The sequence below is a fragment of the Ctenocephalides felis genome, unplaced genomic scaffold (assembly GCF_003426905.1).
Source record: "Ctenocephalides felis isolate EL2017-DRISC unplaced genomic scaffold, ASM342690v1 CF-g0.4_SCAFFOLD_03573, whole genome shotgun sequence".
NCBI classification, from domain to species: domain Eukaryota; kingdom Metazoa; phylum Arthropoda; class Insecta; order Siphonaptera; family Pulicidae; genus Ctenocephalides; species Ctenocephalides felis.
Window position 1 is genome coordinate 5146369 of NW_020539727.1, and position 19865 is coordinate 5166233.

The 19865-nt window shown below is 30.4% G+C and overlaps 1 protein-coding gene across 4 annotated transcripts in view; it reads left to right on the forward strand.

The window, feature by feature from the left end:
- LOC113389412 (sterol O-acyltransferase 1) overlaps window positions 1-19865 on the forward strand; it is a 105472-nt gene that overhangs the window by 71397 nt on the left and 14210 nt on the right. For all 4 annotated transcript variants that reach the window (XM_026626451.1, XM_026626450.1, XM_026626452.1 and 1 more), the window contains one exon: window positions 9279-9424. In XM_026626451.1, the coding sequence (XP_026482236.1) occupies window positions 9279-9424 (146 nt within the window). The remainder of the gene's footprint in view (window positions 1-9278; window positions 9425-19865) is intronic.

Genomic DNA, 19865 nt, shown 5'->3' on the forward strand with positions numbered 1-19865 from the left:
TGTACTGAGGATGATGAAACCTGTTTAGAAAGATTTATGAACTCCGAGGTTACTATCGAAGAAGAAGTCAAACAGGAGTTCGTCGAGACACCAGTTTATGAATGTGACATTTGTAGCAAATTATTTGCAGAATCTGATCAATTGAAAGAGCATATGGTCGATCACAAGCCTAGTAATAGCAGAGAAAGCCCTTTCAAATGCGAAATTTGTCAAAAACTTTCAAACAAAAAGGTTATCTGAAAACTCACATGCTTTGCATAGTGGAGAACGCCCCTATGAATGCAGTATATGCAAAAAGACATGCACACAATCAAGTAATCTGAAAAAACACATGCTGATGCACAAAGGAATACGCCCCCATAAATGCGACATTTGTAATAAGACATTCACACAATCAAGTAATCTGAAAAAACATATGCTTTTGCATAGTGGAGAACGCCCCCATGAATGCAGTATATGCAATAAGACATTCACACAATCAAGTAGTTTGAAAACACACATGCTGATTCACAATGGAATACGCCCCCATCAATGCAATGTTTGTAATAAGACATTCACAGCATCGAGTGGTCTGAAAGTACACATGCTGATTCACAATGGAATACGTCCCCATAAATGCGACGTTTGTAATAAGACATTTACAGCATCGAGTGGTCTGAAAGTACACATGCTGATTCACAATGGAATACGTCCCCATAAATGCGACGTTTGTAATAAGACATTTACAGCATCGAGTGGTCTGAAAGTACACATGCTGATTCACAATGGAATACGGCCCTATGAATGCAATGTTTGTAATAAGACATTCACCGAATCAAGTGGTCTGAAATGTCACATGCTCGTTCACAATGTAGTACGCCCTTATGAATGCAATGTTTGTAATAAGACATTCTCTCTTTTATGTCGTCTGAAAACACACATGGTGATTCACAATGGAGTACGCCCCCATCAATGCGACGTTTGTAGTAAGAGATTCACAGAATTAGGTAATCTCAAACGCCACATTCAAATTCACAATTGAATGCATCTCCATGAATGTAATTATTTATTTGTAATAATACATTCACACAATTAAGTCTTCTGAAAAGACACATGCTTATTTATCCCAGAAAGCATCCTTATAAATGTGAAATGATTTTAATGATTTGAACAGACACATGCCACTTCATAGTCGGAAATAAAATAATAATCAATAAAATATAAACATGTTTCTTCAATAGAATTTAAATATTAGGCAAAAAAGTTACAAAATATTCTTGCATGTAATATTACATTATTGTATATGTAATCATACATTATATATATAATGTATGAATAGTAGAAAATAAACAGTAACATATCACATTATATGCATTTATTGATAAACAAGGCAATTGTTACTTATTATATCACTTTATTGGTTCTTAGTTTAAAATTTGTTTGATGATTTTTATGAATATTTGTATGACGATAGATTTTGTAGTCTGAAGCATAATAAAATATTGGGTTGTATCAGAAAAATTCATTTTTTACAGATACGGATACAGTATATATGTTTGGCGCAGATGAACAGTCTTGCGCATCGAACATACCCTATATATTTCAATTTAACAGATTATTTTTTAACTAATGCAGTCGTGTTTTGCCTTACTTTACTAAATAACAATACAAAAAAAGCTACTTAATCAAAAAATTCTTTAAAAGTTTTATTGCGTCAAAAATGTTTTACAGCAAACACTTTTTATGTGGCTACTGAATTGCAATTTTGGAGGAAATGGCACTCATAAAACTATTTGATTCAAATGAAAAAAAAACAGACCCTTAACAGTACACATTTTATATCTTATTTTGAGCACTATAAAACCCCATAAATAAATACATTAAAATAATATATAGATATTTATAGAAGATATTTGCAAAAAAAAAACGATGAAAAACGCCAAAAAGAAATGATTTTTCAGTAGTTAGTAACATGAAAAGTATTTGCTTTTTTGAAAAACATTATAAAACATTTCTCTCTTTTAATTAGTTCTTTTATCGATATCCGACTTTATTTAGAAAAAAATAAAATTACACCACTGAGAAGGGATGTGTGTCACCCCCTCCCTCCCGGGAAGTAGGAAAGGAGTATAAATTATTTTCACTTTTGAACTTGAGAGTAAGATGAACCTAATTCGAAAATTTCACAGTAAAAAAAGTTCAGACCCAAAACGCTCATTGACCTCAAAAAATATTCCGCGTATTCAATGCCAATCATATGAATTTTTGACGCAATAAAAATTCTAAATAATTTCTTGAATAAGTAATTTTTTTTGTATTGTGATTCAATAAAGTAAGACAAAACACGACTGCATTAGTTAAAAAATAATAATCTGTCAAATTGAATGATATAGGCCAATTAAAAAATCCTAAGAAATTCCCTTTACAAACTTCTGAAAAATGTATCAAAATCCGAATAATCAAAAACCGAATAGGAGAACTATCCTTTCATACATCATTACAGAAAAATTTTACATATAAGATACGTAAGACATATATCATATATATATATAATATAAAAGATGAATTTTTCTAATACAACCTAATATTTTATTATGCTTCAGACTACAATCGCCATACAAATACAAATATTTATATAAGTCGACAAAATATTTTTTTATAAATTTAAACAAACAATACAATTATATAATAAGTAACAATTATTATCTTTGATTAACAATAACTGCATATTGTGATGTTTAGTGTTTATTTTCTACTTTTCATACATACTATTACATGCAAGAATATTTTGTAACTGTTTTGCCTAATATTTAAATTCTATTTAAAAACATGTTTATATTTCATTGATTATTATTTCATTTCCGACTATGAAGTGGCATGTGTCTCTTCAAATCATTCAATGGAGTAAACCCCTTATTGTATATTTCATTTTTTAAGGATGCTCGTCTTCAGAAGACTTGATTGTGTGAATGTATTATTACAAATAAATAATTACATTCATAGAGATTCAATCAATTGTGAATTTGCATGTGACGTTTCAGATGACTTAATTGTGTGTATGTCTTATTACAAACATTACATTTATAGGGCCGTACTCCATTGTGAATCTGCATGTGTGCTTTCAGACCACTCGATTCTGTAAATGTCTTATTACAAACATCGCATTTATAAGGCCGTACTCCATTGTGAATCTGCATGTGTGCTTTCAGACCACTCGATTCTGTAAATGTCTTATTACAAACATTGCATTGATGGGGGCGTATTCCATTGTGAATCAGCATGTGTTTTTTCAAACTACTTACATATGTGAATGTCTTATTGCATATACTGCATTCTTGGGGGCGTATTCCATTGTGCATCAGCATGTGACTTTTCAGGTTACTTGATTGTGTGAATGTCTTTTTGCATATACTGCATTCATGGGGGCGTTCTCCACTGTGCATCAGCATGTGTTTTTTCAGATTAGCTAATTGTGTGAATGTCTTTTTGCATATACTGCATTCATGGGAGCGTTCTCCACTGTGCACCAGCATGTGTCTTTTCAGATTACCTAATTGTGTGAATGTCTTTTTGCATATACTGCATTCATGGCGGCGTTCTCCACTGTGCACCAGCATGTGTATTTTCAGATTACCTAATTGTGTGAATGTCTTATTACAAACATCGCATTGATGGGGGCGTATTCCTTTGTGAATCAGAATGTGTGTTTTCAAAGTTCTTGATTGTGTGAATGTTTTATTACAAATACTGCATTCATGGAGGCGTGCTCCTTCGTGCATCAGCGTGTGTTCTTTCAGGTGACCTAATTGTGTGAATGTTTTATTGCATATACTGCAAACATGGGGGCGCTCACCACTGTGAATAATCATGTGACTTTTCAGGTTACTTGATTGTGTGAATGTCTTTTTGCATATACTGCATTCATGGGGGCGTTCCCCACTGTGCATCAGCATGTGAGTTTTCAGATAACTTTTTTGTTTGAAAGTCTTATGACAGATTTCGCATTTGAAAGGGCTTTCTTTGCTATTACTAGGCTTGTGATTGACCATATGCTCTTTTAATTGATCAGATTCTGCAAATGATCTATTACAAATGTCACATTCATAAACTGACGTCTCGACGAACTCCTGTTTGACTTCTTCTTCGATAGTAACCTCGGAATTCATAAATCTTCCTAAACAGGTTTCATCATCCTCAGTACACGATTCAAATTTAACAATATCATCAAAAACATCAATATCATCCTTAATATCGCGATTAATGTCTTCTTCTGAATAATCTTGTGGTTCAATTTTAATTTTCTGATTATTCATAGGCATAATTGTTTCTTCTGACATTTTTAAATATTTTGTACTTCTAATACTCGTTTACGAAATAATTGAAATAATTCCAAAATAATTGTAGGCTAAATAATAATCTAGTTTAATCAACAATCCTTTTCAATACTATAATAACTGAATTTAACTTAAATTAAATTTGTTTGACATTGGAGCATAGCGTACTTTCTTAAAAAGATGAGACACTTCGTTTTGTTATAGACTTAATATGAACTACGGGAGACTATCAGCCATAGATAAAAGAAGAGTATCTATCAGCTATGTTTACTTATCTATGGCTATCAGTATGCGTTGTTCATGTGTTTGTTATTAAAAAAAGATATTAAAGATATTAAGGAAATGCTATAAATAATAATAAACAAAATACAACAAAAACGTGAAAGTTCAATAATTATTGAAATTATTAAATTCATGTTAACGTACTTAACATAGTAAATTATAATGATTAAATAAATAAAGAAATGCAGAAAACATTTTTAACGTTAAATTGCTTAAAACTTATGTCGTAATCTCGAAATAGTTCTTAAAAAAATTATAATAATGATAAAAGTATTTTGAGTATCAATAGAATGAGTAAATAATAAATAAATTTACTAATATTTATTAACTTTCCGTAGGGTAAGTTATAGTAATCGCAAAAAAATCAAAAATGAAAATTTTTATATATCTTTACGTTTCAAATGTTTATGAATATGAATGCGTGAATGCGTGAATGAAGGAAATGGCTTTATTCATCCCAGACTTGTGTTTTGTCTGGGTATGTCAGACTACCGTCTAGGTATAATACCGACTAAAACCACCGCTTTGTCCTTGCTTTTGGTCCCCACGGAAACCGCCGTTAGGCATTACTTTGTGGGGGGAGGATCTAGAATGTTATAATTCTTAACTTGTTATGATGAATGTTATAATTCTTAAACTTATTCATCTTTTAAATTGCAAAGTTCCATTCGCCCTTTCTCTTTCCATAGAACGCAGGTCAATTAGCAGCTCTTTCGCAAATCTGTCTGCGTATATATGTGTGTGCGTGTGTGTATACGGATACAAATTTTTATCGACGATTTTGAGAACACCGATCAACCGATTTGAATAATTCAAAGAAACATTTGATTCGTATTGATAAGGAGACGTGCTGATTAGATTTTGGCGAAGGCAGGTCTAGCCGTTCCGAAGATACGGGGCAAAAAGTGCCAAAAACGGTAACGCAGTTTTTAAGAGAACGGGGCGTCCGAATTTAATAATTCAAAAAACATTTTACTTGTATTAACAAGATTGAGAACTGATTAAATTTCTGAGAAGGCAGACCCAGCGGTTATGGACTCTCAATAAAAATAAGTTAAAGAAGTGTCATTTGGCGGTCAAAAATGTTTATTGGACATATGTACATCAAATTATCAGATATTTTATAGAGATTATAATAATGTGTACACATTTTGTGTAAATATTTTTGGGTTCCGTACCAAGATTTTTAATTACGGTACGGGAAGTTCTAGCAATTTGCCTTAAGGCACGATACCGTGCACGCCACTAGTTATTCCTTATGCTTAATAGTGATCATAAGTTAATTAGATGATAAACAAAACATATACTTAAAAATTTTAAACACTTGTAAATATATACCTAACCTTTGCAATTGATAAAATATGAATATTATTTGCATTGATAATGAGTTAATAATGATAATCAATATTTAGAATTAATAGACACAAACAAAACGTTTCCTTGCGTATATTAGGCTCTTTTATGATCAGTATCTATTTTTTTTTACTAAAAATATTAAATAATTAAAATTTTAATATAAACATGGTCAAGGTTTAGTATGGAAAAAAAATATATATTAGTCATGAACAGATAATATGAAAAACTGACTAAAATTGAAAATTTTGGAATGGTTAATAATAATACGAGCCAAATCCATATCTCTTTATAAATAATTTCATAAATTGATTTTATTACAGAATGAAAAACTTATATTTTTAGTATTTGTAAACTAATCGCAAATGAAAAATTTTATATTTTTACGTTTCAAAGGATTCTCAACATTTTGACGTGAAGAAATTTTTGTCGGCTATTTCGGGACCACGGATTTGAATAATTCAAAAACGCTCGATTCGTATTATTGACGAGACGTGCAGATTAAATTTTCGAGAAGGCAGGTTTCGCGGTTTCGAAGGTAAAATGAAAAAGTAAACCGCAATTTGGCGGTCAATATAATTAAAAATAATTCATAATAAATAAATAAATCATATAATTAAAATATTTTTTAACTTCCCATAGGGTAGTTATAGTAATGGGCCGAAAATCGAAAAAGAAAATTTTTGCATATTTTTACTTTTCAGAGATTTCTGAACATTTTGGCATACCTCAGAAAAAATGGATGTGTGTGTGTGTTTTGTATGTCCGAATTTTCTCGTCCATGTTTTGGGGCGCACGGATCAACCGATTTGAATTGCTTAAAAAACTTTCGATTCCTTCTGATAGGGAGATGTGTTGATTAGTTTTTCGCAAAGGCAGGTCCGGCCGTTACAAAGATACTGAGCAAAGAGTGCAGAGAATACAAATCGAGTTTTTGAGAGAACGGAGTATCCGATTTGAATGATCTAAAAAAACATTAAATTTGTAATGATTGGGAGAAGAGGTGATTAGTTTTTGGCAAAGACAGGTCCAGCCATTTTCGAAGATACAGAGCTCTATGTGCAAATAATTGCAGTTTTTGAGAGCACTAAGCATTGGTTTGAATGATTCAAAGAACTTTCTGCTTGTTTGAACAAAATAATTTCTTTTGAGAAAAAAAAATGTTTCAAATTTTATTTTAAATTTTTTTTTTTGTATATCGAAAATAATTCAGATTTTAATTCTGACTAAAGTTCTAATATACTTAATAATTTCAACTTTGCAATTTAGTTTATATAATACTTATAAATATAAGATAATATTACAATATTTATAATAATTTATTTGAAAACATTTAATATTTCTCGAACATTTCGTTACGGTACGGGAATTCCAACAATTTCCCTAAAGGCACGATGCCATACACTACTAGTTCTATTCTATTTGCGTTACGTCTTCATTGAACTAATTTCTGGTTATTCTAAATAAAATTTGTAATAGAAAAAATTAAACTAGTGGGGCGCATGGCATCGTGCCTTAAGGCAAATTGCTGAAACTTCCCGTACTAATAATTATTTTCTTTTAAAAAGATTAACATTTTTGAAAAAAAAAATACTTTGAATAAATTAGATTTTTGAGAAACTATAAAATTTTGACAAAAATTTACTCTTTTTTGAAAAAAAAAGTTTTGAAAAAAAATGTTTTCCTTATTTTGAAATATTTTGGAAAATCTGAACTTTTTTTCAAAGCAACTGCTTCACCTGCATAGAGACGAAAAATCGAAGCGCCGCGTCGCCGTCTAACAGATAAACATTGGTACGAAACCGATAGGAATGTAAAGAAAATTTATACTTACTGTTAAAATTTCTATAAAATATCAGATAATTTGATGTGCATATGTCTAATAATATTTTTGACCGCCAAATGGTATTTTTTTTTACTTTTTTCACTAGATTCCCGAAACCGCTAGGCCTGGCTTCATGAAAATTTGATCAATTATTCATCTTGTCAATATAAGTAAAATGTTTTTTGAATAATTAAAATCGGTTGAACCGTGTTTCCGAAATCGTCGACGAAAATTTGTATCCGCACACACACACATACATCCATTTTTTTTAAGGTATGCCAAAATGTTTAGAAACCTCTGAAACATAAAGATATATAAAAATTTCCATTTTCTATTTTTTTGCTATTACTATAACTTACTCTACGGGAAGTTAATAATTATAAGACTAAAGGTAACGTTAAATATTTGTTTTAAAATATGTTATGTGAAACCGTGTGAAAACAGCCTTACTACTACTTGTTTATATATACATTGTAAATAATATTATATCAGTATTTTATTAACTTCCCGTAGGGCAAGTTATAGTAATCGCAAAAAAATCGAAAATGAAAATGTTTATATATCTTTACGTTTCAGAGGTTTCTGAACATTTTGGCATACCTTAGAAAAAATGGATGTATGTGTGTGTGTGTGTGTGTGTGTATGTATGTATGTATGTATGTATGTATGTATGTATGTATGTATGTGCGTGTGTGTATGTATGTGCGGATACAAATTTTCGTCGACGATTTCGGGAACACGGATCAACCGATTTGAATAATTCAAAAAACATTCGATTCGTATTAATAAGGAGACGTGCTGATTAGTTTTTGGCGAAAGCAGGTCTAGCCGTTCCAAAGATACGGGGCAAAAAGTGCCGAAAACGGTAACTCAGTTTTTAAGAGAACGGAGCGTCCGATTTGAATATTTCAAAAAACATTTTACTTGTATTGACAAGATAAAGAATTGATCAAATTTCATGAAGGCAGGTCTAACGGTTTCGGAGATCTGATGAAAAAAGTAAAAAAAAATGCCATTTGGCGGTCAAAAATGATCATTAGACATATGCACATCAAATTATCAAATATTTTATAGAGATTTTAACAATAAGTATAAATTTTTTTTACATTTCTATGGGTTCCGTACCAATGTTTACGCGTTAGACGGCGACGCGGCGCTTACGGGCTTTGATATTTCGTCTTTATGCAGTTAAAGCAGTACGATTGCTCTGAAAAAAAGTTTAGATCTTCCAAAATATGTCAAAATAAAATAAAACATTTTTTTTTAAAAAAAAAAAAATAAAAAAAATTTTTTTTTTTCAAAAAGAAGTAATTTTTTGTCCAATATATAGTTTCTCAAAAATCTTATTTTTTCAAAGTAAATTTTTTTCAAAAATCTTAATCGTTTTTAAAAAAAAAATTTTGGTACGGGAAGTTCCAGCAATTTGCCTTAAGGCACGATGCCTTAATTGCCTTAAGACAGAATTCCACTTACAGCTAGTTCATGTTATATTTATTTCAATGCAGAACCTTCAATCATCAGTACTAAATCAGTTTGAAAAACAACTGAACTTAGTGGCTTCAGATGTATTGAAAGAAGTGCGTGGGATGTGCATTCCTAAGGCTGGTCTTCAGGAATTATTCACACCAAATGGCGACATCAGTAAAAAAGGGTAATAATTTTAATTTTTAATTTTGAATAGTTGAAGTATTATTAGAACTTGATGTGCTATTTGGAATATTGACAGTTGAAACATTTAACTTGATGACATTCACCATTAACCAGAATCAAGTGTTATTATTAACTTTCGGGAAGATAATAATAAACCTTTATGAGAAGTTTATGTTTTAAACAAAAAATGTTTTCTCCACTTTTCAAGCCATTCTGAATCGAATGGGACCAAATTTGGAAAAGGTATGTGTGTGTGTGTATCAACAGATTTTTTGCCGTAAATCGACGTTTTCTCAAAAAACGCCTAAACTGATTTCAGAAATTTAAAAGCCATTCGATGTATCTCAATGAGGACTATTGTATGTCAGTTTTGTTCGACGATCTGCAGAGCCGTTTCTTTGCAATTTGGAAAAAAATGTTAAATGTTTTGTCCACATTTAAGCTCATACTACCAAATCGATTTTAAAAAATCATAAATCAAAAAATTTCTGTTGTTCGAATGATATTAGTTGGGAATAATACTGACTAGTTTTAGGTGTTAATCTACCGAGCCGTTTTCTTGTAATTAACTATTGAAAAAAAAAATTATGCCGATTTTTATGGAACTTCTTTGGCGATATATATCAGTCTTATAGAACTTACTGAAATATTACGGCCTTACGACAAGTAGTTTAAATTTAAAAATTCATCAGTTTGAGAAAATGAGCAGTTTTTTTGACGTTTGTTAAAATTAAAACTAGTTGGTTTGGTATTTAGCCTTGAGGCAAGTTACATGAACTTCCCGATATGTGTAAATAATCGACTTAATCAATAAAACATAAATTAATTTTTAAGTGATTAAAAGTATTCCGAGTGGATTTATTACAGATAATTGAAAACGAACAAACACGTTAACTCGGAATATTTTCTAAGGGCAAATTGTCGAAAATCAACAATTTTTGTATTTGAACCGGTTTCCGTAGGACTTTAATGATACCAAGTAAATCGTCTAATTTTAATTTTAACAAACGTCAAAAAAACTACTCATTTTCTCAAACTTTGATAAATTTTTATAGTTGAACTACTTGTCGTAAGGCCGTGATATTTTAGTATGTTCTATAAGACCATGATATATACGATAAAAACAGTTCCATAAAAATCGACTTAAACTTTTTTCAACCGTTAATTACAAGAAAACGGCTCGGTAGATTTTCACCTAAAACTAATCAGTACCATTTTCAACTAACATCTTTCGAACAGTTTTTGATTTTTTAAAATTGGTTTGGTAATTTGAGCTTGAATGTGCACGAAAAGTTCAACACTTTTTTTCAAATTACAAAGAAACGGTTTGGCAGATCGTCTCACAAAACTGACAAACGATAGTCCTCATTGAGATAAATCAAATGGCTTTTAAATTTCTGAAATCGGTTCAGGTGTTTTTAAGAAAACGTCGATCGAAGGTTTATTTTTGACAAATGCCAATGAAACCATGCTAATTTTTGCAAACTTTGAAGAATTTTTAAAATTAAACGGCTTGTCGTAAACCCGTTATATTTCAGTATGATCTTTAAGACTATGGTAACTACCGTCAAACAAAAGTCATAAGAGTCGTCTAAAAGTTTTTTTTAACACTTTATTACATAAAACGGCCCGGCCGACCTCTACCAAAAACTAATCAGCACGATTTCCAACCAATATCTTTCGAACAGTTTTTGAATTTTCAAAATCGATTCAGAATTGCGGGCTAAAACGTGGACGAAAATTTTTTCACCTTTCTGCGATTTACAAAGAAACGGTTCGGCCGATCGTAGCGCAAAGCTGACAAACGATAGTCCTCATTGAGATACATCGAATGGCTTTTAGATTTTTGAAATTGGTTCAGCCGTTTTTGAGAAAACGTCGATTTGCGACAAAAAATCTGTTCACGCACCAACACACACACACTTGTTCCAAATTTGGTCTCATTCGATTCAGAATGGCTTGAAACGTCGAGTGAACATAAAATTAGCAAATCGGATTTTTTGATGAAAACATTAACTTCTCCTTCGGGAAGTTAATAATGAAGTAAGATGATGCTTCGCTTCGCGTTAGAAATCTTAAATTTCTTTAAATTTAGTTTTGGCCCTTGTGAAGATCTAAATAAAATAAGGTTGCTCTTGTTCACTTGCAACTTTTAATATTATCATTTTTATATCCTTTTAGGAAATCCAAAAACAATGGCCAGTTATCAGAGAAAATGTTTATTCCTAGAAGTTCAATACTCACTGATCTATTTGAAGTTCAGCACATCAGAACTATATACCACATATTTACTGTGATTCTAATTATATTGTTTTTGAATACTGTGGTATACGATCTGGTTGCCCATGGAAGGTAAGTAGATAATATTAATACTAGATCACATTTAGTCCAATTTATTTGATGAATTTGATCGAAATATTTTTGATTCTTCATACAACTGCTTGGAACAAATATTTTGGACGCAACCAGGGCCAACTACAGGCTCACAATTTGAATTTTTTGAAAATATTAATAAAATCTAATTTATTAAAAATAATTATCATCTCATGGTCAAGTACTAACAGTTAATGTATTTATTTTTCAGTATTAATGTAGGTGTTTCTTTAATTACAACCGGATTTGGCAAATTTCACATTGCTTTACTGATATGGTCATGCATGGAAGTGTGCACAATAATTATGTATAAATTTTTCAAACATTGGGCAATGAATAGGATAGAAATGCTACCCAATTGTAAGTATTATAATAATTACACCTTATTATAATTTATACATTCATATCTATTTTATCGTGTTAATTATAAAAGATTATACAGAATTATAATTAGGGGGAAGTCCCGTAACGCTGGACAGCACCTAATACCGGATGCTCTATTTAACGCGTACTATTTAAATCTTTTTATATCAAAATACAAGTGAAAGGGGTGCGGGGTGCACACAGGTGCAGAATCACCCGCCAAGACTCACCTGTGGCGCACACGGCCACGGCGGAAGCAACCACCTGTTGTTTTAGGCGCAAAATCGCGGCGTCGCCTAAATATTAATGGAAGTAATTCTAGTGTATTTATGCATTTATATTTGAGTGGCATTCAATGATAAAAGTAGTACTTGATTGTTATCCGTAAAATGGTAGAATATTATTAGATAGTTTAAACAATTTTAGTAGGTACCACCATAGGAACGAAATTGTCTGTCCCTTAGCACCGGACACTAAGTCGTCCCTAAGCGCCGGACAATAAACATATTGAAATTTCTTGTGAGAATTGACGTAATTTATTTTAAATATTTAATTTTGTTCTGTATGAGTGCAAACGGTCATTACATACCCCCATTTTTCGTATTTCCTAGTCAAAGAATCAAAATCTTATGATGAATGCTCCAGCTGAGAGCATCGGTGTGGCCCAACCCAAAGGGTGGATAATTAGTGATTTTTTTGCAATATCTGAGAATATTCGTCAAACACAAATGTGCAGACTTTCCAGAGTGTGGAGATGGCTACATATGTGATCAGTGCAGGTTATTTTGAAATGTCCGGTACTAGGTGCCACTGTTTAAAATCATATTTTTGTTACCAAAGTTTGATTGATAGTATTAATTATTTTTTAGCAAAGATTGCGGTTTTGCTAATTTAGTTTAATTTCTAACTTTGTTATCTAACATAAATCATAATTTAATAAACATTTTGTAAAATATTCTTTGATTTATTTATAAATAACCTTAGGTGTCCGCCACTAGGGGACTTTCCCCTATATGTTTTAGGGAATAACTGCAGTTTTGGCACAACAGACATCAAAAGTATTCAATATGATTAATTAACTGGTTAATTAGTAACTAGATTTTAATACTTAAGAAAGAAGAAAAACTACCGCTATAATTTAAGTTTATAATCAATAACATTCATTATTTATAACTACTGCGATAATTCTGATTATTTATAGCTACAATCGAGTAATTTTGGCAATTAACTGGTATTATTATATCAAGCATCTTCTAATTTTTATCATTAAAATTTTTGATAATATAGATTAAGTAATTTGTAACTAACATTTGGCCATATTTATTTGCCTATTGTGTATTGTGTATAGCAAACAAATGAAGATTTAGTAAAACTTAAATAGTTGCGATAACAAAAGGCATTGGTAAAATTAGCTATTCGATCTATTAACCTTTGGAGTATTTTTATTACATCTTTCTTATGGTAATATCTACATGGTATTTTTCTTCCCGTAGGGCAAGTTATAGTAATCGCAAAAAATCGAAAATGAAAATTTTTGCATATATTTACCGTTCAAAGGTATCTGAACCAAAGAGATATGTGGTATATGTGGTCAAAAATGGACATTAGACGTATGCACATCAAATTATCCGATATTTAATGAAGTTTTTAAAAATGAGTACTGATTTTTTTACTACAATTTTGTTGGGTTCCTTACCAAGATATTTAATTTTTGAATTTTACTTATATGGTTCAAGCAAATTTCAAAATTTTCCGAAAAAACAATTTTAAATTTTAAAAAAAATTATTGTTCAGTTGTATTTTCATACAATACAAAGTTGTATAAAACTTTCAAATCACGAATTTTAAATTTACAATTCAGTTTCATAATGTTTATATTTCAAATGCGTTATTATAATCGTAAGAAATATATCCTTAGATGGATTCATTCATTCACCTCCTGCCAATGTAAACTTTCTCAAGTGCTTTGAGCGATAAGATCCTCAATGTATATTTTATGAACGACTAGCAATCCCGACGAACTCCGTTTCGCCACCAGATGGTTTCGTGAGAAAGATGAAGAAATTTTGTGTTTTATATTTGAAAAGGAAAAATTTGGTTTTATTACATAACCAGTAATGAATTTATTTCGATTACAGAAATGAAGTGTTTTTTAGTTGAACTTCTCTAAGTAAATGAAGGTGAATCCGCAAATTATTCGTTTCATTGAAGTATTCTTTGGTAAACCACATTTTTTGTTTTTTGGTTTGCCCATGTGAAAAACAATGATTTTCTAAATAATCTATTTGAAATTTATCCCGCAAACACTAAGCAATTTGTTATTGCCAACGCAAAGAGAACTAGAAATTGCAATCGTTTGAAGTCAAACGGAAGAGCAGTCGGAATCATTGGTATGTCACCAAATCGCCAGCAATTTTTTATTGAATGGTGAAATTTAGTGCGTGTACATCATTATTCTTTGCGGCAAAAATTGCTCGTTGACTTAACCAAGCATAATTCTGATAATTCTCACTAATGTCATTACTCGAATTTTTAATTACGGTGCGTGAATTTCCAACAGCTTGCATTAAGGCACGATGCCATGCACAACTAATTTTCTTAGCTATAAACCTTGCGGAGCCCGAGACCTTTCCAACGAATGCAAAATTGTGGAAATCGGTTCGTGCGTTCTGGAGTTATATCGTCAGGAAGGAAAACCCGACTTATTTTTATATATATGTAGATATATAAAATATATAGTAATTATAATTATCTATTTGAAAATGTATAAAACAATTGTGCTAACTATATATAATTCTAGTACGAAAAGTTCCAGCAATTTTCCTTAAGGCACGATGCCACGCACTACTAGTTGTAATTTTAGTTATATCAACCGAAAATGCTGTTTTTTAACTTTTATTGTTTTACAGCCCTCCAAATGAAATGTTGGGATAATTTCTACTTCAGTTGGCTTCTTCTGTACCAAGCTTCTTTCATATATTTACCAGTTTGGGCTCTACTTAAAGCTGATTTACCACCAGCATCATCACTAGTCGTTTTGATGGAACAGGTAATTACTTTTTAACTATATTATTGAATTATTTTTTTTGGTTCGTGTTGAGAAAAATTAAATGACGTGTCTCTTCTTTACAGACTACTTTTATTTATCAAACTTCTGTTTCTATGCCTTCACTTCATGTGAATTTATTTCAGATTTTTCCATTTCACCTTTAATGATGTAGTACAGAAATTGTCCTTTATCATTTGGTATTGTATCCAGAATCTTTTTTTCTTCACAATGATATCCAGTAAATCTTTTGCAGTACATCCTCATTTTTTTACCTTGGCGATTAATTTTATCAAATTTCTGTATATCGAAAATAATTCAGATTTTATTTAGTTCTGACTGAAGTTCTAATATACTTTAATTGCAAATAATTTCATCTTTGCAATTCAGTTTATATAATTCTTATAAATAGTAGACAACGTTACAATATTTATAATAATCTAGTCGAAAACATGCAATATTCCTCGAACACTTCGTTACGGTACGGGAAGTTGAATTTATAATTTGTTGAAAAAGCATGTTTAATAATTTGCACAATGTTAAATAATTTTCAATAGTTGTCACACATTGAAATTCGCTTATAAATTAATATATATTAATATATTATCGACTTTTCCTAATGGAACATATCCACTTACACCTAGTTTACTTGAATAAAATGATATATAAATGCAATACTTGAAAATGCTGTTTGAAATAAAATAGCATGAGACAATTTGTTAAATTATGTGAAACTTCTTAGTTTCACTATTCAGGTGAATATTTCTCGGCAAAAAATAGGTTTTTCCGCGAAATTATTTAAAACATGAAATCATTGCATGATTAATTACGATAGATAAATAAGCATACTTGGACTCGATTCATTTTTAATTACGTAGACATGCATCCACGTTTTCACTAATATGAAATTAAAAGTTGCACAATCTTGCAAAATATCGAACAGTTTCACTACTTTTAATTCAGTACATGTCGCAAGATCAAATTTAACTAGGTGTAAGGAGCACTTTGCCTTCAGGCAAGTTCCCAATATCTATAAGAATAGATAACTTAATGAAATAATTTAGGTTAAATTTTCAATTGTTTATTTAAAAAAGTGTTTAAAAATTTTAAATAAAGTTTCTATTAGGATTTGTTCGTGAAAACTGGAAACATAATTTTTTTTCAGAAGTAATAATTATCGTCATCAATAGCAATTACGATTTAAATCTATATTATATGATTTATATGTAAAATGAAATATTTTTATTATTGACTCTAATTTAACTTTCTTTTATTTTAGGTGCGGCTATTAATGAAGACTTACGCATTTTTAAGGCACAATATCGTAAAAGTGCGGGCATTTAAACCAAAGTCTGATGATAAAATTAATGAAGAATTTCTTCCTTCGATCTCTACTTATATTTATTTCCTATTTGTTCCTACACTGGTATATCGAGACTCATATCCAAGGTAATCATAATTCAATATAGAACAATATAGAACAATTTCAAACTACAAATAACGAGAAGACAAATTCTTTAAATTGTGATATTTTAACCATTACTTATAAAATTCTGTATAATTTTTTGTTTAAAAAAAACGGTGCGCGTAAGGTTCATACATGATTAAAGTAAATAACCGTTTTGCTATTGTATGAGGTGCCATTTAAGTAAAATAAATACATCATATGACAATTTTGGAAAATGTTTATTAGTAATATGGTAACACTCGTGATGTACACATTTTTTATGTCAACCATTATACATATTTATGTACAATTCAGAATATTTATAATATTTAAAGCCAATAATGCAATTAAAGTCATACTTCAAATACGACATGATCGGTTTGTCATTGGAATTAGCATATAGGTCTTGAACTTTTATTAGAGAAATAGAGTAATTGCTGATTAATAAATTCTATAATATTTATTCACGCAGTGAACTTATAACAATCTTGGATAATTTCATTAACACTGTCAATAAATAAACTGCATAGATGTCCATTATGAAGTTTATCTGTATACAAATGAAACACAGCTACACAAACTATTTATGTGCTTGATCTCTTGTTTAGAGTAATAAATCTGAAAATCAATTCATTATTTATAAAAATATACAACTTTGTAATACTTAAAGCCATCGGGATCGAAAAACTTGTAGACTTTCTCTGAACTTCCAAAAGTGTCCGAGATATAATACTGAAAAAGATATATTTTCGGCATGATAGAATAAAGCTGTACTGCTTTATTGTTTTATTATTTTCACTATACAATCATAGCTCATATCATACTCACGCGAAACGGCGACCAATCACAATCGACCCGCATAGAAATGATATCATCGAGAGCGAATGACGAATCATTGGCACTCGACTCGGCCGTAACGATTTTTCCGTTGCATTGTACAGATTTACGCTCTAGTCGCGCCTAAAAAAGTTTTACTTCAAAATCTTGAAACTTATGCAACGTATACAAATACATCTAATTCATACAATACTTTTGAAGTAAAACTTCTTTAGGCGCGACTAGGGTGTAAATTCGTACAAATGGCCCGAACTGTACGCCATTCGCTCTCGAAGAAATCATTTCAAAATGGGTCGATTGTGAATGGTCGTCGTAGTAGTGAATAGAGATCTGTCGTTGTATGCGTACCGGCATTAACGTTGTATGCGTACCGATATCAACAACATAGATAAAAAATCATTCTAAAATTATACATTGTAGTACAAATCTTGATGTCTTAATCAGAAGAATATTTTACCCTGTTTCTTGAATATAATAAAACAAAAATATTTGTGCCGTGTACTAAACGTAAGTTTATTGATTAGAAATTATTTCTATTTTATTCGTAGTTTCTATAAATCTTCGAAGTTATTGAAATGGAAAATATTTTTTAGGCGAGACAGATATTACAGATGTTCAAAGAATGAGATTATATCGCCAGCGAAAAAGTGAAAAAATACCATCAATCAATGAATGTATGTTAATTTCAATTACATGAAGTTCTTTAAACACAATTAAATGATGAGTAAAGTTGCGAAAAACAATATTGTTTAGGGTAGGCGTTGTTCAATATAATCCACTGTGTGAACAAATATTATAGAATTTATTAAACAGCAATTACTTCATTTCTCTAATGAAGGTTCATTTCTAAATGCCAATTACAATGACAAATGTCATATCTGAAGAATGACTTTAATTACATTATTGTTTTTAGATATACATATTTTTAATGCTATTATAAATATATAATTTATAATTTATCATAATGTAAATGTGTAAAATTGTTGACACTAATAAATGTAATAAATCATATTACTAATAAACATTATTCAAAATTGTTATATTGTATTTATTTTTACTTAACTTAAATTTGCCACTTTGTACAGTAGCAAATAAGTTTTACTTCAATCGCGTGTGAACCTTACGCGCACTCTTTTTTTTTCAAAGAAAAGTTGGAACATTCTATGTGCAAAAATTAGAATAGGATATAAAATATGTTGGAGTTTTTGTTACTTCAACGAACTTATTCCAATGTTATATGGACCATAAGTGCGGAGTATAAATTATATTCTAATTTTTATTGCATAGTATTCATTCCAACGTGTTACACATTTTTAAAATACACTAAAATAACATACAAATAGCGTGTAGTCTACTCTGCGATTTTTCATAATACCAATTAGTCTAATCATTTGAACTTACATTAGGTAAGAATCGCGGAATTCGAGATACCCAGCTGTAAGTCCGTAAATACTTGTATATTGACACTGAAAGTTGTCTCAAAACCCTACATATGTTGTGTATACCCTACCATATGCAAGTATTTACAGACTTACAACTAGTTATCTCGAATTCCGAGGTGAACTTACTATAATTACTGGACTAAATTAGCTACATCTGGTATATCTAGTCAATTTACCATATTAAAAAAAATGCCTGAAGAAGAAGAAAATTACCATAATCAGAACTCAAGAATTAGGAAAAAGGACAAAATATATATTGCAACTACTATAATCTTAATCTCGACATAGAGTAGATTTTGCACATTATTATCACACAACATAATAGAGATGGGTAACTCACTCTGGAGTTATCACTCCGAACAACTCCTCCTTGGAGTGAATTCGAGATGGAGTTGTTCACAGGATTTGTCATATCGACTTCCTTAAACTGGTATTAAATCTGTAACTCGTACAGGCATTTAGTGTTTTTGTCGTTTTTGTTTGGGAAGGAAGCGGTCACTTTTGTTCTCGCAGGCAGTTTATGACCTTTTTTAGGTATAAAAGTCAAAATAAATACCATTGTGTATTTTCCAGAAAATACAAAAATGGTTACTTTAAAGATACAGAACAATGAAATTGCATTCAAGTGTGAATAGTTCGAATGTATAATTATTGAATAGTAAGGGGTAATAGTAAGGGGTAACATTTCTAACTACGACAATCTTTGGCCGTAAATGACGGCAATTAAGAATATACATACGAAAATATACGAAACGAAATACATTTATTTAATCTTGTTTTTCCATAGCCTGAGTACAAATTTATCAGTGATATGCATTAGTATTCAAGCAGTAAAATATTCAGTATTATATTATTACTTTTACACAATTATATAATAGTGTAAAAGTAATAAAATGCTAATCGAACTACGCGATATAATATTAATTCTCAAATG